Below are 24,659 nucleotides of genomic sequence, written 5' to 3'. Positions count from 1 at the left end.
GGTAGCAGTGATGTTATAGTTAAGCTGGGAAAGGAGCTTCTCCTTTTTGTTGACCACGTTGGCCTCCAAATGGCAAGATCTGGTAGGACACAGGAAGGCATCTATCAAATGCAGCCTCGCTCGCTATCAACCAAGCATGTGTGTCCATGCATTCACTTACCTTGTGTCTTTGTGATGATGTTAAGTCCTTCTTTCTCCTGGTAGCAGTGATGTTATAGTTAAGCTGGGAAAGGAGCTTCTCCTTTTTGTTTACCACGTTGGTCTCCAAATGGCAAGATCTGGTAGGACACAGGAAGGCATCTATCAAATGCAGCCTCGCTCGCTATCAACCAAGCATGTGTGTCCATGCATTCACTTACTTAGCATTTGTATTGAGCTGCAGAATAAGGACTTCAGGTCATTTTTAGTGCACAGTGAACTCCATGATGTCAAACACCCAAAAACCTAGGTGGTAGTCAAATGAACGGAGAAATAAAATGGTCATGGTTATTAGAATGCGCGTGTCATGTTGTAACGAGGAACCACCACTGCTAGAACATTACTAAGCAAACACACAGGCAAGCAGAGACATGACAGTAAGCAGAAACTGGAACAGCAGGTAAGGGATTAGTGGCAAGGAATACCACTGGACCAAGTGCACAGGTTTTACTTGGGGCAAGACCCAGAGGGCAGAGACACAGTGAGACCGTTCTTCACAGAGCCCCAGATGGTAGGGATGAACTTACCCGAGGCTCACTGGTTGCACCCCCAGGACTGTCCTGGTGCACTTGGCCACTTATCTGCAGAAAATGCTGGAAAAGCACCAGCACTCAGTCCCATGGGAGAACAGATAGAGCTGCACACAAGGGCCAGAAAAATCAGACAGGAACAGAAGCAAATATCTAGACTCCATGCAGGAAGACACATGGAAGCCGCAGACCAGAAACAGAACAAAACTAAGAAGACATAGAACTAGGCTAGGAGACCTAGTACACAGACACGACTCAGATAACCAGGCAAGGCAGGAAGACCCGGACCCCGGTGACCTCGATGACATATTATGTGGCGACACAAACAGGGCAGATAGCATCACCCAGGTGAGTTGCATGGCTCCTGCACCCAGCAAGGCTGGAGACAGACTGCCCCTAATCCCCGGCACACAGGTATATATAGAGCACCTCGTGACCACACCCAGACCATTAGCCCCATCAGAACCAAACAGGGAGGGGGTCTGCATGATCACAGAAGTGAACACACAGGCTTAAGTACTGGACGTTGCCCCTGGCAACCAGGATACACGGAGATCCACTGCAGCCACTACGCCAGAGCACAAACAACCCGTGTCACAGTGACCACACTGTGACACTACCAGAACCGAGACAACAGGGAGGGGAGCAAGCACACACTAGGAGCAGTTTACACACAGGCTGCCACAACTACACGTAGGCCATAGCAGCCTAGATGGAATCCTGTGTCACAGTGAACTACACTGTCACAGTGTGGAGGAAAAATCTAAAATGCTAAAATTAAAATAGGCCCTGTCCTATGGGTTGTCTCACATCAGCAAATAACATTTATCATGTAGAGGAAGTTACTACATGGCACTTACTAATGTATTGTAATTATTCATATTGCTTTCTTTGATGGCTGCATCAATTCTTCCATCACATTCTACACAGCCTGTATCCATGGTTACGACCACCCTGCAATCCAGCAGTGTTGGTCATGCTTGCACACTATACCGAAAAGCGCCAACTTTTTGGGTTGCTGGGACTGTGGGAGCACACATAGGCTGTCACCTTTTCCACTGTTGTATACAACTACGACCACCACTGATTGATCGCAGGGTGGTGGTAACCATGGAAACCGTGTATAATGTGATGGTGAAATGAATCCAGCTATCAGAAGAGGTAATATGGCTACAATACATTTGTAAGTGTCTTGTATTAACTTTCTATATATGATAAATGCCATTTGCTGAAGTAAGTGAACCCCTAAGTCAGGGAGAGGGGCCCTACTTCCCATTGCACCTCAACTCTGGAGATTTTATGGCATCAAGTGGGCTCATAGGTATTATTTCGCCAATAGACTCACCTTTGGCTCCAAGAGCAGCCCTTGGTTGTTCGACCAGTTCGCGGGAGCCCTGCACTGGATCTTGGGTCATCACGGGGGTTTGGATATGGTCATTCACTATCTTGACCACTACTTAATCATCCAAAGCCCCCGGGGTGATTACTCCGGGCTGGACATCCTGCTCCAGCTGTTTTCCAGTCTCCAGGTCCCAGTCGCTACCTCCAAGACTGAGGGCCCTAGCACAAGGGTCACCTTCCTAGGTATCGTGTTAGATACCGTCCACATGGAGGCAAGCCTGCCGGAGGCGAAGTTATCCAGGATCAGGACTGCAGTCTCCGCCGCTGCTTCATCCAGGGTTCTTACCAAACTGGAGTTGCAGTTCCTCCTGGGTTCTTTAAATTTTGCCTCCCGGATTATGCCCCAGGGTAGATCCTTCATGTCTAGGCTCCTCAATCTTCCCCCCTCGGCTCAAGACCAAGATTCCTCCGTCCATCTTGACAACCAAGCTCTTGCGGCCATCTTTCATCCGCACTGGCTGGTTGGCGATTGGCCGGTGGAATTCTTCCTTGATAACGAGTCCCTCAAATCTTCCCCTCTCCTGGAACTGTATCCTCTGGTGGCAGCCGGCCAGGTTTGGGGCCCCCTCTGGGCCAATAAACCCGTAGTGTTTGTTACGGATAGTCTAGTTTTGGTGGAGGTGCTCTCCAATGGCAGGGCCAAATCACCAAGGATTATGTCCCTCCTTCGCAGGTTGGTTTGGCTTTCTCTTCGGCACAACTTCCATATCTTCCCTTCCCACATTGCAGGGGCTGAGAACGTGGCGGCTGACGCCTTGTCCCGTTTTAACTTCACCATCTTCTTCCAGGCAATGCCAGACGCAGACCCGGTGGGTAAGCCCGTTCCCCCTTTCAGCCTCCTGACCATGGACTAGGGCAGCTGGTGGCATCCGCGAAGAAATTGGTACAAGGATCTTTAGTTAAGAACACCTCCAGGAACTATCTTACGGGATACGAGGCGTTCCGGCGCTTTATGCTCAGTCACCCGCAGAACGGCCAAGACGATGTTACCTTTCTCATGGCGTTCATCTCCCACTGACATTTCCACTTGCACCTGTCATATAACACTATTAAGGGGTATTTAGCAGGGATTCAGCATCACAGATTACTTGATGATCCTTCCTGCCTATCCATCATGTCCAACCAAGCTGTCAGGGCCACCCTTAGGGGCATACAAAAAAACTGTGCAAGCCCAGTGGCGCGCAGACAGCCATTTCTGGTGAGTTATTTCGGGGTTTGTCCCTAGCTCTAGATGGTTCCCCCTTTGGGCACCCAGCAAGCCTCATCATCAAGGCTGCAATATATCTTGGGTTTTATGGGTTCCTAAGGCCGGGGGAATTTACTTGTAGTGCTATAACGCGCTCCACCCTCCTTAAACGCCATCTCGTTCGGCAGGGTGGCCGATTTTCTTTATTTCTCCCATCTTCCAAAACTAGTCAAGTAGGTCCTACCGTCGAGATCAAGTTCTTCCCCACGTCAAACAGTTGGTGTCCTGTCAAGGTGCTGGGAAACCTTGCCGAGTTTCTCCTTCCTCTTTCTCCAGAGGACCCGCTCCTTCCCCTCCAGGGTAGGCCTCTCACCGCGGCTCAGTTCATTTCTCACATTCGCACGTTAGCAGCAGGTTTGGGGTATAATCCAGATACAATTTCAGGGCACTCATTCCGCATAGGAGCCGCCTCCTCGGCCTCCAAGCACCAGGTGCCCGCACATGTTATCCGGAAGATGGGGCGCTGGAGGTCCTCGTGCTTTGCTAGGTTTATTCCCAACCCGCAGGTCGAGATTTCCAGGGCTTTTTGTTCGTTGGCATTGTGACTTGTCCTGTTCGGTTTCAAATAAATATTTCACACCTAGCAGTGTGGGTAGTCTTTTTGCCCACATATTCAGGCCTACCCCGCGCTGGCTCCGGGCACAGTTCAGCCACTTAGATCATGGAGGGCTGGTAGGCATCCCTCCCAACTCCACGTCATGTACACCTCAGCCTATACTACAAATAGTAAGGCTGGTTACAGCCTGGATTTGTGGGTGGGGCTGCCCTCTATATAAATCCCTAGCGGCCTCACCCTGAGGACGGTCGCTTCGTGCCCCACCCTCCCGACCCTTCTTTCTTTCTTTTCACTCTCCTGGGTGGCCCACATATTCAGGCCTACCCCGCGCTGGCTCCGGGCACAGTTCTGCCAGTTAGATCATGGAGGGCTGGTAGGCATCCCTCCCAACTCCACGTCATGTACACCTCAGCCTATACCACAAATATACACAGGACATAGTTATTACAGGTATATACATACACATTCATACACGTGACACACATAATAGACACATGTACACACATTACATTTCCCATTTCTGTAGATGGCTGGACATGTCATGAAGGGAATTAGAAATTCAGTCTCCGAATCAGTTGAGGGTAGCCATGGGGGGTGGGGAGCACATGACAGATTTAATATTGAATTATAATTGAATTATAACTGAACCAGAAGGGAACTAAAGGGAACTACAGAAATAGTTAATGCAAACAGTGTTTCAATTGTTCATTGTACTTTTCCCACTTTCCCAAATCCTACTGAAATACCCCTGCATCCCTTACCCCAGCAAGGAAGTATTTATCTCTCCCTCCATGATACTTTCTCATCTGACGGCTTGCACAAACCTGTTTGGCAACATAAAACACTTCCTTCCCAAACACTCACAGACTCCTCATGTCCTCTCCTACTCCCACCTACCAACAATTTCTCTGCTTCTCCTTATTGCTGGCGATATCTCTCAAAATCCAGGCCCCCCTCAGCAAATCCCCACTTTCATATCTACCTTCCACTACCTATATCCTTCTACAAATTTCTGCAACACCTTAAACATAAAAAAAACATTCCCCTGACCCCGGCTCCCTTGGTCCCTGTTGCAGGAGCATTATGGAATGCTCACTCTGTCTGCAACAAACTCTCCTACATTCATGACCTCTTCATCTCTCACAAACTTTCCTTTCTGGGTCTAACAGAAACATGGCTGACACCCTCTGACACTGCCTCCCCTTCTGCACTCTCTTATAGCGGATTTCATTTCACTCACACCACCCGCCCCGGCAGCAAACAAGGTGGAGGAGTTGGTCTTTTCCTATCAGACAACTGCTGCTATAGCCCCACTCCACTGCCACCCTCCATTACACTCCCTTCATTTTAAGTACACTTTGTTCGCATCTACTCTCCTTCAAACCTCCAAGTATCTGTCATTTACCACCCCCCTGGCCCAGCCACCATTTTCCTTGACCACTTCAACACCTGGCTCCTACACTTTCTTTCTACTGACATCCCCACTATCATCATGGGTGACTTCAACATCCCCATTGACACTTGCCACTCAGCCGTCTCTAAGCTTCTAGCACTCTCTTCCTCCTTTGGCCTCTCGCAGTGGTCCTCCACTCCCACCCACAGAGATGGTCACACTCTGGATCTGATCTTTACCTACCTCTGCTTCCTATCTAAACTTTCTAACTCACCTTACTACCCTCTACACCACTACTCAGTCCTCTTCTCCCAAAACTTGCTTCTCCACCATTACAGAAGAAAAACTTTCCATCCTACTCTCCAGATCACATCTCACCACCTGTGCACTTGACCCAATCCCATTCTACCTCATCCCCAACCTCACCACAGTGTTTATCCCAGCCCTAAACTATCTCTTCAACCTATCGATATATCCACAGGTGACTTCCCCTCTGGTTTTAAACATGCTACCATTACACACTCAAAAAACTTTCCTTGACCCATCTTCTTTGTCCAGTTATCGCCCCATATCACTTCTCTAATATGCCTCAAAGGTACTTGAGCACTCTGAATTGTCCTCTCAGCTCTCTTCCTGCTCCCTCTTTGACCGGCTACAATCTGGTTTCCGACCCCACCACTCAACTGAAACTGCCCTTACCAAAGTCACCAACGACCTGCTGACAGCCAAAGCCCAAAAAATTACTCTGTCCTCCCCCTCTTTGACCTGTCCTCTGCCTTTGACACCGTCGACCACTTCCTTCTATTACAAACTCTCTCATCTCTTAGCATCACGGACCTGGCCCTCTGCTGGATCACATCATACCTCACTGACTGGAGATTTAGTGTCTCCCACTCTCATACCACCTCCTCATCTCATTCCCTCTCTGTTGGTGTTCCACAAGGCTCTGACCCACTCTTCTCAATCTACACCTACAATCTACAAATGTACCTCTCTTGTCCAGACATCACCACCTTAGTATTCAAAATCCCACAATGCATATCTTCTATAACCTCGTTCTTCTCCTTTCGCTTTCTAAAACTTAACATGGTTAAAACAGAATCTATCATCTTTCCCCCCCCCCCCCCCCCCCCATCTCGCTCAACCCCCTCCAATAAATCTATCACAATTAATGGCTACACACTCTCCCCGGTCAACCAAGTCTGCTGCCTTGGAGTAACTTTGGATTTTGCCCTGTACTTCAAACCGCACATCCAAGCTCTACCACCTGCAACCTCTAACTCAAAAATATCTCCCACATCTGCGCATTCCTCAACCAGGAGTCTGCAAAATGCTTGTATATGCCCTCATCATTTACCGCCTAGACTACTGTAACATCCTCCTATGTGGCCTTCCATCTAGCACCCTCACACCTCTCCAGTTTATCCTAAACTCTGCTGTTTGTCTAATCCACCTCTCACCCCATTACTCCTCTGCCAGTCCCTTCACTGGCTCCCCATTGCCCAGTGAATTCAGTTCAAAATACTAAAAAATACATGTAAGGCCATCCACAACCTGTCCCCTGCATAAATATCTGAGCTACTTTCCCGATATGCCCACACGTAATCTCCGATCCTCACAAGACTTTCTTTTCCTCTTATGACCTGTCCTCTCCTCACCTCTTCCCACAATCTCCTCCAAGATTTCTTCTGTGCAACCCCCATACTCTGAAATTCTCTACCCCAACATATCAGACTCTCACCTGCAGTGGAATCATTCAAAAGAAACCTGAAAACCCACCTCTTCTGACAAGCCTACAACCAATGACCCTGCTGCTGCCATACCGCCATGACCTTCACCTACTGTGTCCTTCCTCCATAGCTTGTAAGATTCTCTTCTTGCCTCATGACAGAAGCGGCCATGGCTGTAATTTTATAAAGTATTTATTTTATCTTTATTGCCCCTATTTCCAATTAAGGGCTGTGGTCCATAGGCTGTTTCTCTTTTTTATGGGAAATCTTCTTTGTGACTGCTCCTGGATTCGAACCAGTGACATTGGGAGCTGAGTGAGCTATTAGGGAATGTGAGAACAGGTTGTAATTTGTAGTATACAAGAAGAAAAAGATTGTTCCAACACCAGGAGCAAAACTGTAACAATGCAGTTACATGACAAGATATGCATAACTAATCATATGCTAAATAGTTGCAAGTCCAGTTTATGTATGAGATAGCCAAGATGATTGTCTCACATTCAAAGCTGTAGTGGATGGTGAGATAGAGAGCCTGAAAATCGAAATCTTAAAACACTGTTACCCTTTTGCTCATCAGTGTATCTGTTAAAAACATAGTTATCCTGGAAAATCCCTTTAGGGGGACATATTGAGTGGGTTCACAAGTTAAGCCCACACCGTATATGGCAGGTGCCGACTGTATAAACTACAGCAGACACATGCTGGCCTGTGATATTGTGCGGCTATGATCGGTTGGTATGCTAGCCTGGGGTTTTGTGAAGCCAGTAAAAATTTGACTGCAACAGTGTATGGATGCAAGCGTTCACAAGCTTGCATATTCAAACCCCATTAAAAAGTACAATAAAAAAAAAAGTAAAAGCAAATGTATTAAAACATCATTGGTGTCTCTGCTTATACAAATGTCCAAACTTTTTAAATATAAAAATATTCATTGTGCACAGTGAACTCCTATTTTCTGGTCATGTTGCAAATGTAAAAAGCACAGCGAATATGTTTTTTTGTTTTTTTCTATTATGCCACAAGGATTTTTTTTTTCTATTTTCCAATACAAGCAATAATAAACTAAAGGGTGCTTTAAAAAAAATGCAACTTGCCCTGCAAAATATAAGCCTTCATAATGCTCTTGGAATGCAAAAAGGAAAAAAAACGAAAGCACAGAAAAAAAATGTGCCCGGTCTTTAAGGGGTTAATGTCAGAGACTTGCCTCCTTGTTGCTAAGCTGTGGAGAGTCACTTTATATTTCATGGTACACATGCGGAGGAAGATATTTGTTGGACATCTTGTAACTAGATGAGCGACAGTTGTGAATGATGCCTTGATTTGTATTGTAGACGTATACTATATGCTGTCTATTTATGCTGCATTGTACAGATACATTTCCATATAGTACACTGAGGCTGCACAGCATAATTCCAGAGCGGAGAGACATTTCCCCTGCTAACCAATCTATCTCTTTTAATTATACAGGAATTTGCTTGTCCTGTAAGCTTGATTGTTGTGGGAAAACCCATCTGCCTCGTCTCCTCCTGCCAATTCCCATCAATTTCTGGGTCATCGGCTTATTTTCACAAAGGTCATTGACATCCGCACACATAAGAGAATCATTCATTATTTTCTCTGGTGCCTATATTTTTTTCCTAGTTGAATATTGAAGTCGAATGTAAAATTTTTATGATGTGTTTGCTGACCTGCCAATAAAATGTCACATTGGACCACATAAATAAAGGACTCCAATTTGCAATCCTGCACCAAGCAGCTGAGTACTGCACACTAACAGGCAGAGATATCTGCTAGTAGGGTAATATGAAAAAGTAACATACAGTATTAGGGTGGATTTAGAAGTGTTTCTCACACTTAGGCCTCTTTCACACGAGCGAGTTTTCCCGCGTGGGTGTGATACGTGAAGTGAACGCATTAGCACCCGCACTGAATCCTGACCCATTCATTTCAATGGGTCTGTGTACATGAGCTTTTTTTTTTTTTACGCATCAGTTCTGCATTGCGTGAGAATCACAGCATGTTCTATATTCTGCGTTTTTCAGGTAGCCCTGGTCCCGTAGAAGTGAAAAACGCATTGCATCTAGATGCAGTACGGCTGCAATGCGTTTTTCACTGATGGTGGTTGCTAGGACATGTTGTTTGTAAACCTTCAGTTCTTTTTAACGTGCTTGAAAAACGCATCAAAACGGATTGCACTTGTGCTGAAAGAACCCAATCGCGGACAAAACTGACTGAACTTGTTTCATTGAATGCACCCCGAACGCGTCCTGAGCCAATCCATATCGTTCGTGTGAAAGAGGCCTTAGGCCTCATGCACACAACCGTGGTTGTGGTCCACGTCCGATCTGCATTTTTTGCGGATCAGATGCGGACCCCATTCATCTAAATAGGGCCGTAAAAGACGTGGACAGCACACCGTGTGCTGTCCACTTCCACATGTCCATTCCACAGCCCCTAAAAAAAAATGAACATGTCCTACTCTTGTCAGTTTTGTGGAGAAGGATAGGACATTTGTGAGGGAGTGAAAAAAAATGGCAGCAGGCTCTCACCCAACATCTGTGTTTTGCAGACCCGCGATTTGCAGACTAAGGGCTCATGCACACGACCGTATGCCCTCCTAGACATATGTCCCGGAGCGGCATACATCGTGCGCACAGGAGCGCACAGTGTCAAAGGTTACTATGATGCTGTGCGCATCGGGCCACCCACGGGGCTATTGTCCTGCACTCATATTATATTATGAGTGCAGGACAATAGCTCCGCGGGCGGCCCGATGCGCACAGCATCATAGTAACCTATGCTGCTGTGTGCTCCCGTGAGCACGATGTATGCCGCTCTGGGACATATGGCCCGCTCACGGACCGTATGTCTAGGAGGGCATACGGTCGTGTGCATGAGCCCTAAGGCTACATGCACACAAACGTATTTTGTTTCCGCGTCCATTCCATTTTTTTTGTGGATAGGATGCGGAGGCATTCATTTCTATGGAGCTGTTAAAAAATGTGGATAGTCAACAGTTTGTTTTCCGCGTCCGTTGTCCATGGTTCCATTCCGCATTCTATCTTAGAACGTAAAAACGGAAATACGGAAATGGAAAATATACACGGAGTACCTTCTGTTTATTTTTTGCGGATCCATTGAAATGAATGGTTCCATATACGGTCCGTATACGGAATGCAAAAAACGGAACATAAACGGGGAAAAAAAAAGGTTTGTGTGCAAGAGGCCTAAGACTACGGCCGTGTGAATGAGCCCTTATGTTGGGTTCACATGACCGTTTAGCTTTCTGTCAGAATAGAAGAAAAATGTGTCTGATATTTTGAGCATCAGTTATGTTCAGTTTGCATCAGTTTTTGTCACTTCCGTTAGAGATCAGTTATTTTTGCATGCAGTATTTTTTTCTCCAGTCAAAAATAACTGATCTGTGTCCAGGATGAGCTGTCCCAGCCAGTGATTGGCTGAGCAGTATGTACAGACATTTCCTGTGTGTCAAGAGCAGAGCAGGAAGCAGAGACCAGCGGGAACCCAGTAGGCATCAGGGCAGAAGCAGCAGGGATCTTTGAGGGTGAAGATCACTTATTTTTATACCACTCTGAGCTGTTTTTAAATTATTCCCCCTCCCCTTCCCCATCCCAACCCCCGGGCAACCCGTTTAAATAATTTCTACACTTACAGGAAATAACTGTATACTGCATAGTATACATTTTTTTTTTAGAATGGGAGTCAATGGATGGAGTATGCTGCCTATACAGTGGTATATATCTCAGCCGTCCATAGGAAGTATACATTAGGGAATACACCCAACAACCCTAATGGAAGGAAAATACAGAATGTTAACAGCGCCTTAACATTTTTTTGGTGTGTCTTTTGTCTGCATGGTAATTGTATGTGAAATGCTCTGAAAACACGTTTTACTTCTAGAAAACAAAGAATGCATGAAAAACCTGTGGTACAGTAAATAATAGTAAATTGTTTATGGGTATGCTGCATGGGGACTAAACCTTTCATCAAATCTTTCTAGGGTGAAATGGTCCCATAGTCTGATTTCCAATGATTTTGTTGTTCTTGGAGGTGTCCATTTACTGACATCCAGAAGTGTAACTGTAGCTCAAGGGCTTCAATAACAGGGCCACCACTAAGCATGCTTTAGGCCTTATTCACATTCCCATTTTCACTAACACAGAGGCGTTCCCATGGTGATGGGGACGCTTCAAGTTAGAATATACTAAAAGAACTGTGTACATGACTGCCCCCCCTGTATTTAACTCATTGGTGGCCAGTGCGGCCCCCTCCCTCCCCTGTATTTAACTCATTGGTGGCCAGTGCGGCCGGCCCCCCCTCCCTCCCCTATATTTAACTCATTGGTGGCCAGGGCGGCCGCCCCCCCCCTGTTTTTAACTCATTGGTGGCCAGTGCGGCCGGCCCCCCCTCCCTCCCCCCTGTTTTTAACTCATTGGTGGCCAGTGCGGCCGGCCCCCCTCCCTCCCCCCCTGTTTTTAACTTATTGGTGGCCAGTGCGGCCGGCCCCCCCTCCCTCCCCTGTAGTTAACACATTGGTGGCCAGTGCGGCCGGCCCCCCCCTCCCTCCCCTGTAGTTAACACATTGGTGGCCAGTGCGGCCGGCCCCCCCTCCCTCCCCTGTAGTTCTGTAGATTCATTGGTGGCCAGTGGGCCCCCCCTTCCCTCCCCCTCCTAATTAAAATCTCCCCCCCTATCATTGGTGGCAGCGGAGAGTACCGATCGGAGTCCCAGTTTAATCGCTGGGGCTCCGATCGTTAACCATGGCAACCAGGACGCCACTGCAGTCCTGGTTGCCATAGTTATTTAGCAATTTTTAGAAGCATTATACTTACCTGTGAGCTGCGATGTCTGTGACCGGCTGGGCGCTCCTCCTACTGGTAAGTGACAGGTCTGTGCTATAAGCAATGCGCCGCACAGACCTTTCACTTATCAGTAGGAGGAGCGCCCGGCCGGTCACAGACCGCAGCTCGCAGGTAAGTATAATGCTTCTAAAAATTGCTGCAGTAGCGTCCTGGTTGCCATGGTTACCGATCGAGCCCCAGCTGTGACTCCAATCGGTACTCTCCGCTGCCACCAATGATAGGGGGGGAGACAACAGAGGGTTGTAGTCATGGAGTATATTCAGACCATGGTCTTGTTACCAGTGGGGTACCTCAGGGATCTGTTCTGGGAGCCATATTGTTTAATATCTTTATCAGCGAAATTGTAGAAGGCCACGATGGTAAGGTGTGTCTTTTTGCTGATGACACAAAGATTTGTAACAGGGTTGATGTTCCTGGAGGAATACACCAAATGGAAACGGATTTAGGAAAACTAGAGGAATGGTCAAAAATCTGTCAACTAAAATGTAATGTTGATAAGTGCAAGATAATGCAACTGGGGCGTAAAAACCCAAGAGCAGAATATAAAATCAGTGATACAGTCCTAACCTCAGTATCTGAGGAAAGGGATTTAGGGGTCATTATTTCAGAAGACTTAAAGGTAGGCAGACAATGTCACAGAGCAGCAGGAAATGCTAGCAGAATGCTTGGGTGTATAGGGAGAGGCATTACCAGTAGAAAGAGGGAGGTGCTCATGCCGCTCTACACAGCACTAGTGAGACCTCATTTGGAGTATTGTGCGCAGTACTGGAGACCATATCTCCAGAAGGATATTGATACTTTGGAGAGAGTTCAGAGAAGAGCTACTAAACTAGTACATGGATTGCAGGATAAAACTTACCAGGAAAGATTAAAGGACCTTAACATGGATACCTTGGAAGAAAGACGAGACAGAGGAGATATGATAGAAACTTTTAAATACATAAAGGGAATCAACAAGGTAAAAGAGGAGAGAATATTTAAAAGAAGAAAAACTGCTACAAGAGGACATGGTTTTAAATTAGAGGGGCAAAGGTTTAAAAGTAATATCCGGAGGTATTACTTTACTGAGAGAGTAGTGGATGCATGGAATAGCCTTCCTGCAGAAGTGGTAGCTGCAAATACAGTGAAGGAGTTTAAGCATGCATGGGATAGGCATAAGGCTATCCTTCATATAAGATAGGGCCAGGGGCTATTCATAGTATTCAGATATATTGGGCAGACTAGATGGGCCAAATGGTTCTTATCTGCCGACACATTCCATGTTTCTATGTTTCTATATACTTTTCATCTAATTTTTCTAGGGTGAAATGGTTCCACAATCTGATTTCCAATAATGATTTTGTTGTTCTTGGAGGTGTCCATTCACTGACATCCAGAAGTGTATCTGTAGCTCCAGGGCTTCAATAACAGGGCCCCCAGCAAGCATGTTTTAGGCCTTATTCACATTCACATTTTCACTAACACGTGCTGTCCAAATGTTCCATGGACAGCACACATGCTCATTGATTTTACTGTGTCTGCTCACATTGCAGCATTTTATTACTGACCGCAGATCAGAGGTAAAATTATGGAGACCACTGTGATGCGGAACAAACACACCTATTGAAGTCTAGGGGTCAGTGAAAAATCACTGACACAACACGGATGGCATCCATGTATGATTTGTTCTTCACTGACCACTCGTAGGAGATGCTCTGGAAATAAATTTTCAGCTGAGCAGTGTCCGTGGAATTCGGATGAAACATGGAGAGCAAAAAATGGACACACAGATTCACAGATGAAACATGGATAGATTTTTTCATTGATGTCAAATGGACATGGACATGTGAATGAGCCTGATCTATAGTACTGGTCTCCTCATATAGGGAAAAGAGATCTCATGGGCCCGGGTACATCCGCAGCGTCTGCACCCGTATAGTTACGCCCCTTCTGACATCTATAATTGTGATGTGTCTTGAACAGATATGCATAATCTCCACATATAGAAGTAATAACATATTTGTCTTTCCAAGTAACACGTCACATGTATTTTTCTTTCTTAGTTTTTCCAGACATGCTGAATGTTATTCCTGCCAGCGTGCATGTCAGCGTGGTTATATTCACTACGGCACTGATCGTCTTTGCTCTGGTGGGGACTGGCTTCTTCATGTTCAACGCCTTCGGAAAACCATATGAAACTCTACATGGTCCAGTGGGACTATACCTCTGGTGTTTCATTTCATGTAAGTAATTCATCTGCTCTTGTATGTTCCAGCTGTCAAGAGAGCACATAGACTATAGACCTACAATATACCAGAATTCAGGGGTATGGTTAAGGTGTGTCCTACCGGATAAATATTACAGTTTATATGCGGTATTGGTTAGATAATTCCAATTTAGGGTCCATTCAGACATCTGCAATTTTACAGAACGGGCGCAGACCCATTCATTTCAAAGGGGCCGCAAAAGATGCGGACAGCACAACGTGTGCTGTCCGCATCCGTAGTTCCATTCTGCAGCCCTGCAAAAAAGATATAGCATGTCCTTTTCCTGCCCGCAGTCTATATAGAATAGGCATTTCTATCACAGGGCCGGCCATGTGCGGTCCGCAAAATGCGTAACGTACACGGCCTGTATCCGTGTTTTGCGTATGCGCAATTTGAAGACCACAAAACATTTGCGGATGTCTGAATGGACCTTTAGGCCTCTTTCAGACGGGCGTTGCGGGAAAAGGTGCGGGTGCGTTACGGGAACACCCGCGATTTTTCCGAGAGAGTGCAAAACATTGTAATGCGTTTTGCACTCGCGTGAGAAAAATCACGCATGTTTGGTACCCTTACCCGAAATTCTTCACAGAAGTTCGGGCTTGGGATCGGTGTTCTGTAGATTGTATTATTTTCCCTTATAACATGGTTATAAGGGAAAATAATAGCATTCTGAATACAGAATGCATAGTAAACTAGCGCTGGAGGGGTTAAAAAAAAATAAAAAAAAATTTAACTCACTTTAATCCACTTGTTCGCGCAGCCCGGCATCTGTTCTGTCTTTAACTGTGAGCAATAGGACCTTTGATGATGTCACTGCGTTCATCACATGATCCATCACCATGGTGATGGATCATGTGATGAGCGTAGTGACGTCATCAAAGGTCCTATTGCTCACAGTTAAAGACAGAACAGATGCCTGGCTGCGCGAACAAGTGGATAAGGTGAGTTAAAAAATTTATTTATTTTTTTTAACCCCTCCAGCGCTAGTTTACTACGCATTCTGTATTCAGAATGCTATTATTTTCCCTTATAACCATGTTATAAGGGAAAATAATAATGATCGGGTCTGCATCCCGATCGTCTCCTAGCAACCGTGCGTGAAAATCGCACCGCATCCGCAACTGCTTGCGGATGCTTGCGATTTTCACGCAACCCCATTCACTTCTATGGGGCCTGCGTTGCGTGAAAAACGCACAAAATAGAGCATGCTGCGATTTTCATGCAACGCACAAGTGATGTGTGAAAATCACCGCTCATGTGAACAGCCCCATAGAAGTGAATGGGTCGGTATTCAGTGCGGGTGCAATGCGTTCAACTCACGCATCGCATCCGCGCGCGGAATACTCGCCCGTGTGAAAGGGGCCTTAGGCCTCTTTCACACGAGCGTGACGGATTAGGTCCGAATGCGTTCAGGATGCATTCAATGAAACTCGCACCATTTTGCAAGTAAGTTCAGTCAGTTTTGTCTGCGAATGCGTTCAGTTGTTCACTTTTTTCCTTGCGGGTGCAATGCGCTTTGATGTGCTTTTCACGCGCGTGATAAAAAACTGAAGGTTTACAAACAACATCTCCTAGCAACCAACAGTTAAAAAAGCATCGCACCCGCACTTGCTTGCGGATGCAATGCGTTTTTCACACAGCCCCATTCACTTCTATGGGGCCAGGGCTGCGTGAAAAAAAGACGCAGAATATAGAACAACGCACAAGTGATGCGTGAAAAACAACGCTCATGTACAGAGACCCATTGAAATGAATGGGTTAGGATTCAGTGCGGGTGCTATGCGTTCAGCTCACGCATTGCACCCGCGCGGAAAACTCGCTCATGTGAAAGGAGCCTTATACAGAGTTAATTCACAATTCCCTTAAGGCTGCGTTCACACGGGCGAGATTTCCGCGCGGGTGCAATGCGGTAGGTGAACGCATTGCACCCGCACTGAATCCGGACCCATTCATTTCTATGGGGCTGTTCAGATGAGCGATGATTTTCACGCATCACTTGTGCGTTGCGTGAAAATCGCAGCATGCTCTATATTCTGCGTTTTTCACGCAACGCAAGCCCCATAGAAGTGAATGGGGTTGCGTGAAAATCGCAAGCATCCGCAAGCAAGTGCGGATGCGGTGCGATTTTCACGCATGGTTGCTAGGTGACAGTCTATTCACTGTATTATTTTCCCTTATAACATGGTTATAAGGGAAAATAATAGCATTCTGAATACAGAATGCATAGTAAAATAGCCGTGGTGATGTACCATGTGATTGGAGCATGTGATCTGACGTCACCAAAGGTCCTTTAGCCCACAACTCATCATACCGGGAACTTCGCGAACAAGAGGAGAAGGTGAGTTAATTTTTTTATTTTTTTAACCCCTCCAGCGCTATTTTACTAAGCATTCTGTATTCAGAATGCTATTACTTTCCCTTATAACCATGTTATAAGGGAAAATAATACAATCTACACTACAACTAACCCAAACCTGAACTTCTGTGAAGAAGTTCGGGTCTGGGTACCACAGTCGTTTTTTTATCACGCGCGTGCAGAATACATTGCACCCGCGCGATAAAAACTGAACATCGGAACGCAATCGCAGTCAAAACTGACTGCAATTGCATTCCTACTCGCGCAGGTTTGCAGCAACACACCGGGACGCATCCGGACCTAATCCGGACACGCTCGTGTGAACCCAGCCTAAGTTAGGCTACTTTCACACCTGCGTTTAGGTGCGGATCCGTCTGGTATCTGCACAGACGGATCCGCACCTATAAATGCAAACGCTGGTATCTGTTCAGAACGGATCCGTCTGCATTATTCTCTCCAAAAAAAAATCTAAGTCTAAGTGTAAGTCAAACGGATCCGTCCTGACTTACATTGAAAGTCAATGGGGGACGGATCCGTTTACAATTGCACCATATTGTGTCAATGTAAACGGATCCGTCCCCATTGACTTTTCATTGTAAGTCAGGACGGATCCGTTTGGCTCCGCATCGCCATGCGGACACCAAAACGCTGCTTGCAGCGTTTTGGTGTCCGCCTCCAGAGCGGAATGGAGGCTGAACGGAGGCAAACTGATGCATTCTGAACGGATCCTTATCCATTCAGAATGCATTGGGGCTAAACTGATCCATTTTGGGTCGCTTGTGAGAGCCTTGAAACGGATCTCACAGGAGGACCCAGAAACGGCAGTGTGAAAGTCGCCTTAGGTGCAAGTATTGAGAAAAGATATTTACAGACAGATTCATTTAGTTAGGCCTCTTTCCGTTTACATTCCGTTTTTTGCGTTCCGTATACGGACCGTATACGGAACAATTCATTTCAATAGATCAGCAAAAAAAACGGAAGGTACTCCATATGCCTTGCATTCCGTTCAAAGATAGCATATGTCCTATTATTGTCCGCATAACGGACAAGGATAGTACTGTTCTATCAGGGGCCAGCTGTTCCATTCCGCAAAAAACGGAATGCACACGGATGTCATCCGGACTGCAAAATACTGAAAAAGCCATATGGTCGTGTGCATGAGGCCTTAGGCTGAGTTCACATCACCGTTTAGCTTTCCGTTCTTCTGATCCGTCAGAAGAAGAGGGGAAAAAAACAGACCCTGTTGCATCAGTTGTCATCCATTTGAGCCATTTCCGTCTGAGATCGTTTTGTTTTTTTATACGGGAAAAAAGTCCTGCATGCAGTACTTTTTTTTCTGTTTAAAAAAACGGATCTCAGATGAAAATGGCTCAAACTGTTTTTTTACGGAGCGGACGTACGGACATACAGAAACGGAATGCACACGGAGTAAGTTCCTATTTTTTTGCGGACCCATTTAAATAAATGGTTCCGCATATGGTCCGCTAGAAAAACGGAACGGACAGGGAAAGAAAATATGTTCACATGCATGAGTAATTGTGGACAAGAATAGGACATGTTCTATTTTTTTTGCGGGCTGTGGCACGGAGCAACGGATGCGGACAGCACGCTGTGTGCTGCCCACATCTTTGGCGGCCCCCATAGAAATAATTGGGTCCGCACCCGCTCCGCAAAATTACAGAACGGATGCGTACTCATTCATATGGTCATGTGAATGTAGCCTTATTCATACGTACATGGAATATAGATACAGAAAATCTGTTACTAATGCACCCTTACCTTCTACCTGACATGCCTTTAGGAATTTATCTTTATCATTCTACTATACAAATTGGAAGTCATTTAAAAGGGAATCCCCATCCTAAAGGAAATCTGTCCCCAGGAAATTCACAGGTAGACCAGGCACAATGCCTTGTAGGGGTAGGCAAGATGACTGTGCAGGAACCTGGACCTGTCAATTAAGGAGAGGGAGGGGCTGACAGAGGAAGAAGGAGGGGCACAGGTTCAAAGAGAGGCTTGGGTCCACCCTCAGTGCACTTAACTGCTCATTTGCATATGGATTAAAAGTACTTTATTCTGCAGAATAAGGCAGCAAATCACTAAATGAAAGTTATCATTACATTCAGCTGAGCTAGTCCTACAAGACACTGTGTCTGGTCTATCAGTGAGTTTCCTGGTGACAGACTCCCTTTAAAGCGAACAAGTAAGCACATTTTGGCAAATGAAGCTAACGGAATGGCACTGCAGGTCACAATACACTGAAATCAATGATGTCACCCATAAATAAAACTGAAGAAGTATTTCTCTGAATGAGGTACCTGTAATTATTGAGGTGTGTCGCTGCAATGCTGAAGTCACCGTTGCAGGCCCAAAGCTGACGATGCTCCCGCTGTAGATTGATTGACATCTTTGCCAGCCCGGACAACCTTGTGCCTGTGCCGTTTGTCTGAGAAGTGGTGCAAACACAAAAGTTCTGCTTTTGCTACTGGAGCAGCGACTGGCCATTCTGCTACACTTTCTGAAGCATAAGCAGAGTCTATGGGCTCGTGCCACTACTTGGAGATGCCACGCAGGTGTGAGATTGTCAGGGCTGGACAACTCAGTCAATTAAGCATCAGGGGGAACATCTTCGATTTAGGTGCCTGCACATCGAGTAATCGGCAGCACCTTTACACCGCCAGATAATAGCTAACGAGCATTTTTATGAGCACTCGTTAGCGATTATCTTGCGGATTCTCAACCTGTGTAAAGGGCGCTTTAGAGAACAGTCGGACCACATTTATTAGCAATCAATGCAGGTAGTCCAGGTATGTAATTCCAAAGGGTTCACTTACTTTTTATTGCACCTGTATATACATTCACACATCAGTATTGTTCAGGTACAATATGTTAACACTTAGGGCTTGTTCACACGACCGTTGCCCCTCCGTGCCTGTGCTGTGGACCGCAAACTGTGGTCCGCAATCCACGGGCACCGGCCGTGGGATTGACGCATGCGGATCACGACCCCGTTCACTTGAATGGGGTCCGCGATCCATCCGTTCTGCAAAAAGATAGAGCAAGTTCTATCTTTTTGCGGTGCGGAGGCATGTAACGGAACCCACGGAAGCACTCCATAGTGCTTCCGTAGGGTTCCGTTTCGTGCTTCTTTTCCGTTCCGCACCGCATCTTCGGATTTGTGGACCCATTCAAGTGAATGGGTCCGCATCCGTGATGCGGAATGCACATGGCCAGTGACCCGTGTATTGCAGATCCGCTGTATTCTGGCCGCAATACGGCAACGGTCGTGTGAATGAGCCTTTACTGTGTGACTACTAGCACTGCTACACATATGCTCTTGTATTACAGGTTCCTGCGGCTGTCTTGTCCTAATCCTCTTCTCCTCTGAAGTGAAGATGCATCATTTATCAGAGAAGATAGCTAATTACAAAGAAGGAGGTTTCTTATTTAAGACTCAGACGGAACACTTTGAGACTTCATTTTGGATTGTCCTGGTTTGCACTCTGGTACATTTTTCAAATATCTTTCTAATTCGATTAGCTGGTTTTGATTTTCCTTTCTCAAAATCAAAGGAGCTTGATGCAAGTTCTGGAGCAATTGATCTGATGTACTGAGCTTAGTTCTGCACAAGACACGAGGAGCCTGTTGCAAAATACCCTGCGATCTACACGGCACATTTATGGAGAAATTCTAATGAAAAATTCAAAGTATCAGAACCTTCTGATCCCTCCTGCCATGACACGCTGTCAATAGCAGAGGCTCTTTAAGAGGGAATGCATAAAGCAGAGCAGACATAGATGCTAATTTTGCATTAATATGAACATGATTTAAAGGGACACTGACAGGCGAAATCAGCATATATAGTTAGATATATCACATTACAGGTCTTATAGAGTCTTTTAAAAGCATATAAGTATCCCCCCTGTCCACCTTATAAAGAGCGAAATATAAAGTTTTATAACCTGCTTCTCCGTTCAGCAATCTGCCCAAGGGGCGGCGTTTCATGTGAAAATGCGCCCAGCCAGCCTTCCCAACTGCCGTTCTTAAGCCCCGCCCAGCTCATCATTATTCACTTCGCTGGGCGGGGCTAGAACTCTCCCCAGTCCCGATCCTGCGCCTGCGCAATTCAATCCTCCCAGCATCGCTCATGCCCAATCTTCTGCGCCTGCGCCCCGCCGTGCCGTCGGACGCACTATAATTAACCCCTTATATGATGTGAGTGAGCAGCGCTCTGAAGCGCTGCTCTGAACAGTGCATGACTGAGGCAGCTGCAGCCTCAGCCATGCACTGTTCAGAGCAGCGCTTCAGAGCGCTGCTCACTCACATCATATAAGGGGTTAATTATAGTGCGTCCGACGGCACGGCGGGGCGCAGGCGCAGAAGATTGGGCATGAACGATGCCCGGAGGATTGAATTGCGCAGGCGCAGGATCGGGACTGGGGAGAGTTCTAGACCCGCCCAGCGAAGTGAATAATGATGAGCTGGGCGGGGCTTAAGAATGGCAGTTGGGAAGGCTGGCTGGGCGCATTTTCACATGAAACGCCGCCCCTTGGGCAGATTGCTGACCGCAGAAGCAGGGTATAAAACTTTATATTTCGCTCTTTATAAGGTGGACAGGGGGGATAGTTATATGCTTTTAAAAGACTCTATAAGACCTGTAATGTGATATATCTAACTATATATGCTGATTTCGCCTGTCAGTGTCCCTTTAAAGGGTTTCTCCAAGACTAAGACCCCTTTTTCCTATGGCCAGACAAGGTACTGGGGTTAAAAAAAAAAAGACTCCCCTGTCACTGGCACTCCAGCTCATGTCCTGCTTCCCACTGGACTGTAAGTGTGACATAGAAATACGTCACCTCTGCCAGTCGACCATTGGTATTTGGTGACGTGTGCAGGCATGTAACTGCCACCACCACTGAAGCCATTCATTATCTGGCACTTAGACGGCATATGACACTTCCTAGGGAACAGAGATGGTGCATTTCTTTTTTTCTTTTTTCTTTCTCTTTTTATTACTTTTTAACCCCAGCACCCTGCCTGGTGATATGAAAAAGAGTCTCAGAAAACCCTTCTAAGGCTACATTCACACGTCAGTATTTTTCTATAATCCGATTTTCTGTCCGTTTTTTGCGGATCCGTTGTTCCTGAAAATGTTTCCGTATGTCATCCGTATGTCATCCGTTTTTTGCGGATCCGCAAAAAACGGAAACATGTATAAATTTCAATAAGCAAATAAAGTTGTTTGGATTTCTTTAAAAAAAAATAAAAAATTAAAATGTAATTTCCAGGAACGGATTCCGTATAAAACGGATGACCTATGGAATGACATCCGTATGTCATCCGTTTTTTGCGGATCCATTGACTTTGTATTGTACCAGGATCCGATTTTTCAGGAAAAGAATAGGACATGTTTTATATTTAAACGGACATGCGGAACGGAACAACGGAAACGGACAGCACACATTGTGCTGTCCGATTTTTTCCAGGACCCATTGAAAATGAATGGGTCCAGATCTGGTCCTGATCTGTTCCTGAAAAAACGGAACAGATCAGGAAAGAAAAAACGGACGTGTGAATGGACCCTAAGAGAATCTATCTGTTCTCCTGACTTATCTGTTTTTATACATATTTATCTTCCCCATAAAATAAAGTTTCTGAAGCATCAAATCAGGAACTTCTTCAATTCTTTCTAGAAAATAAGTAACTCCGACATGTCAGGAGACCTGATGGATTCTCTTTAATGACAATCTTTCAGCGGTTTTGACAATGCTAAACTGTTGACACCAGTTGGTAATGGATGGGGAGCACAGGACAAATATACCTTTTGTGAAGAATTTATTAGGAGAAGTGAGAATATGAACTTTTATTCTGGGAGATTCTAGAAATGCCCAAGGTGGGGCTTCACTGTGATGCGCTCTCCACTCTGAGCTTCTTTACAACCCTTGCCTTTTGCTCTCCTGGTTGGAGAGGCTATGAAGCAGCTAGATGCCGAGAGCACTTCACAGTGAAGCTCCACCACTAGTGCACTTAAAGAGCAGCGTCTGGTAGAATAAAACTTCATATTCTCAATACTTCTGACTATAAAAACTCTAAAATGGCTTGTTTACACTGCTCTCCCTAGTGCTTAGTGCTGTCAACAATTAAGGTCAGAACTGCTGACAAATTCCCTTTAAAAATGGCCATAAATTAGTTAGAGCCATGGCTTACATTCACTAAAGGGTCTGTCTTCCAGGACAATGCATTTTTGTATAGAGGTCAGCATTGTGATCAGCTGATCACTGCTGCTCCAGCTTCTCTACCACCCAACTATCAGCTTGTAACTCTGGGAGAAGACATAACAGGCCACACATTTCCATACTGCAGATAGGAGAAATGTAATATCAATGTATATGTGGCCATTTAAATAAATGTTCAACCATGTAATACATGAGTAGCTAGAGTCTGCCATAATGAGAGAATACTTGGTTGGCTTGTTAAAGGCATTCTGACGTGGCTCATGCAGTGGGGTCCTGAACAGAAGGGCACCGTCTATGACATCCATATATTCTAATAGGTCTTAGGCCTCATGCACACGGCCTTTGTGCGGCCGTTCCGTGCATTGGGGACCGCAATTGCAGTCCCCAATGCACAGGCAACATCCATGCAGCGGGCTGGACCCATTCAACTTGAATGGGTCCGTAGTATGTCTGCACCGCAAAAAAATAAGACATGTCATATTTTTTTGCGGTGCGGAACTACAGAAAGAAACACCACGGAAGCACTCCGTAGTGCTTCCGGTGTTCCGTTCTGTGACTCCGTTCCGCATCTCCGGAATTGCGGACCCATTCAAGTGAATGGGTCCGCATCCGTTATGCGGGGTACACACGGCCGGCGGCCGTGGATTGCCGATCCGCCGATTGTGGGCCGCAATATGGCCACGGCTGCCCAACGGCCGTGTGCATGAGGCCTCATGGACAGGAATTGTCTTGGTTCTCATCTATAGCAGCATCTAAGCAGCTGATAAACTTTGTTATTAATCATACATGCCGAGAAGGTTTCTTGTTAGTTTCCGAGAAGTTAGGTTGCAAGTGGCCTGCACTTCCTGTAGTCAGATTTACAAAAACAAATGTGACTAGAACAGAGCTATCACTCTAACTGGTTTGCTAAAACATGCCCATACTCAGAGGTGTAGCTATAGGCTTCTGTGTTTCAATGGATTATCTGTAACACAGCCCTCAAACTACAGTCAGGTCCATAAATATTGGGACACGACACAATTCTAAAATTTTTGGCTCTATACACCACCCAAATGGATTTGAAAAGAAACGAACAAGATGTGCTTTAACTGCAGACTGTCAGCTTTAATGTGAGGGTATTTACATCCAAATCAGGTGAACGGTGCAGGAATTACAACAGTTTGCATATGTGCCTCCCACTTGTTAAGGGACCAAAAGTAATGGGACAGAATAATAATCATAAATTAAACTTTCACTTTTTAATACTTGGTTGCAAATCCTTTGCAATCAATTACAGCCTGAAGTCTGGAACGCATAGACATCACCAGACACTGGGTTTCATCCCTGGTGATGCTCTGCCATGCCTCTACTGCAACTGTCTTCAGTTCCTGCTTGTTCTTGGGGCATTTTCCCTTTAGTTTTGTCTTCAGCAAGTGAAATGCATGCTCAATCGGATTCAGGTCAGGTGATTGACTTGGCCATTGCATAACATTCCACTTCTTTCCCTTAAAAAAACTGGTTGCTTTTGCAGTATGCTTTGGGTCATTGTCCATCTGCACTGTGAAGCGCCATCCAATGAGTTCTGAAGCATTTGGCTGAATATGAGCAGATAATATTGCCCAAAACACTTCAGAATTCATCCTGCTGCTTTTGTCAGCAGTCACATCATCAATAAATACAAGAGAACCAGTTCCATTGGCAGCCATACATGCCCACGCCATGACACTACCACCACCATGCTTCACTGATGAGGTGGTGCTTAGGATCATGAGCAGTTCCTTTCCTTCTCCATTCTCTTTTCTTCCCATCACTCTGATACAAGTTGATCTTGGTCTCATCTGTCCATAGGTTGTTGTTCCAGAACTGTGAAGGCTTTTTAGATGTCGTTTGGCAAACTCTAATCTG

At 45.8% G+C, this 24,659-nt stretch overlaps 1 protein-coding gene across 1 annotated transcript in view; it reads left to right on the top strand.

Moving 5' to 3' along the window:
- CLRN1 (clarin 1) overlaps positions 1 to 20,331 on the top strand; it is a 47,354-nt gene extending 27,023 nt beyond the window's left edge. The window contains exons 2-3 of the mRNA XM_040431048.1: positions 13,980 to 14,159; positions 19,888 to 20,331. Of these exons, the coding sequence (XP_040286982.1) occupies positions 13,980 to 14,159; positions 19,888 to 20,153 (446 nt within the window). The 3' untranslated portion in view covers positions 20,154 to 20,331. The remainder of the gene's footprint in view (positions 1 to 13,979; positions 14,160 to 19,887) is intronic.
- The last annotated feature ends 4,328 nt before the right edge of the window (positions 20,332 to 24,659 follow it).

This window comes from Bufo bufo, chromosome 4, assembly GCF_905171765.1.
Source record: "Bufo bufo chromosome 4, aBufBuf1.1, whole genome shotgun sequence".
Classification (NCBI taxonomy): Eukaryota; Metazoa; Chordata; class Amphibia; order Anura; family Bufonidae; genus Bufo; species Bufo bufo.
Note: the sequence above shows the minus strand (reverse complement) of the source record. Positions and strands in the feature narration are given on the sequence as shown.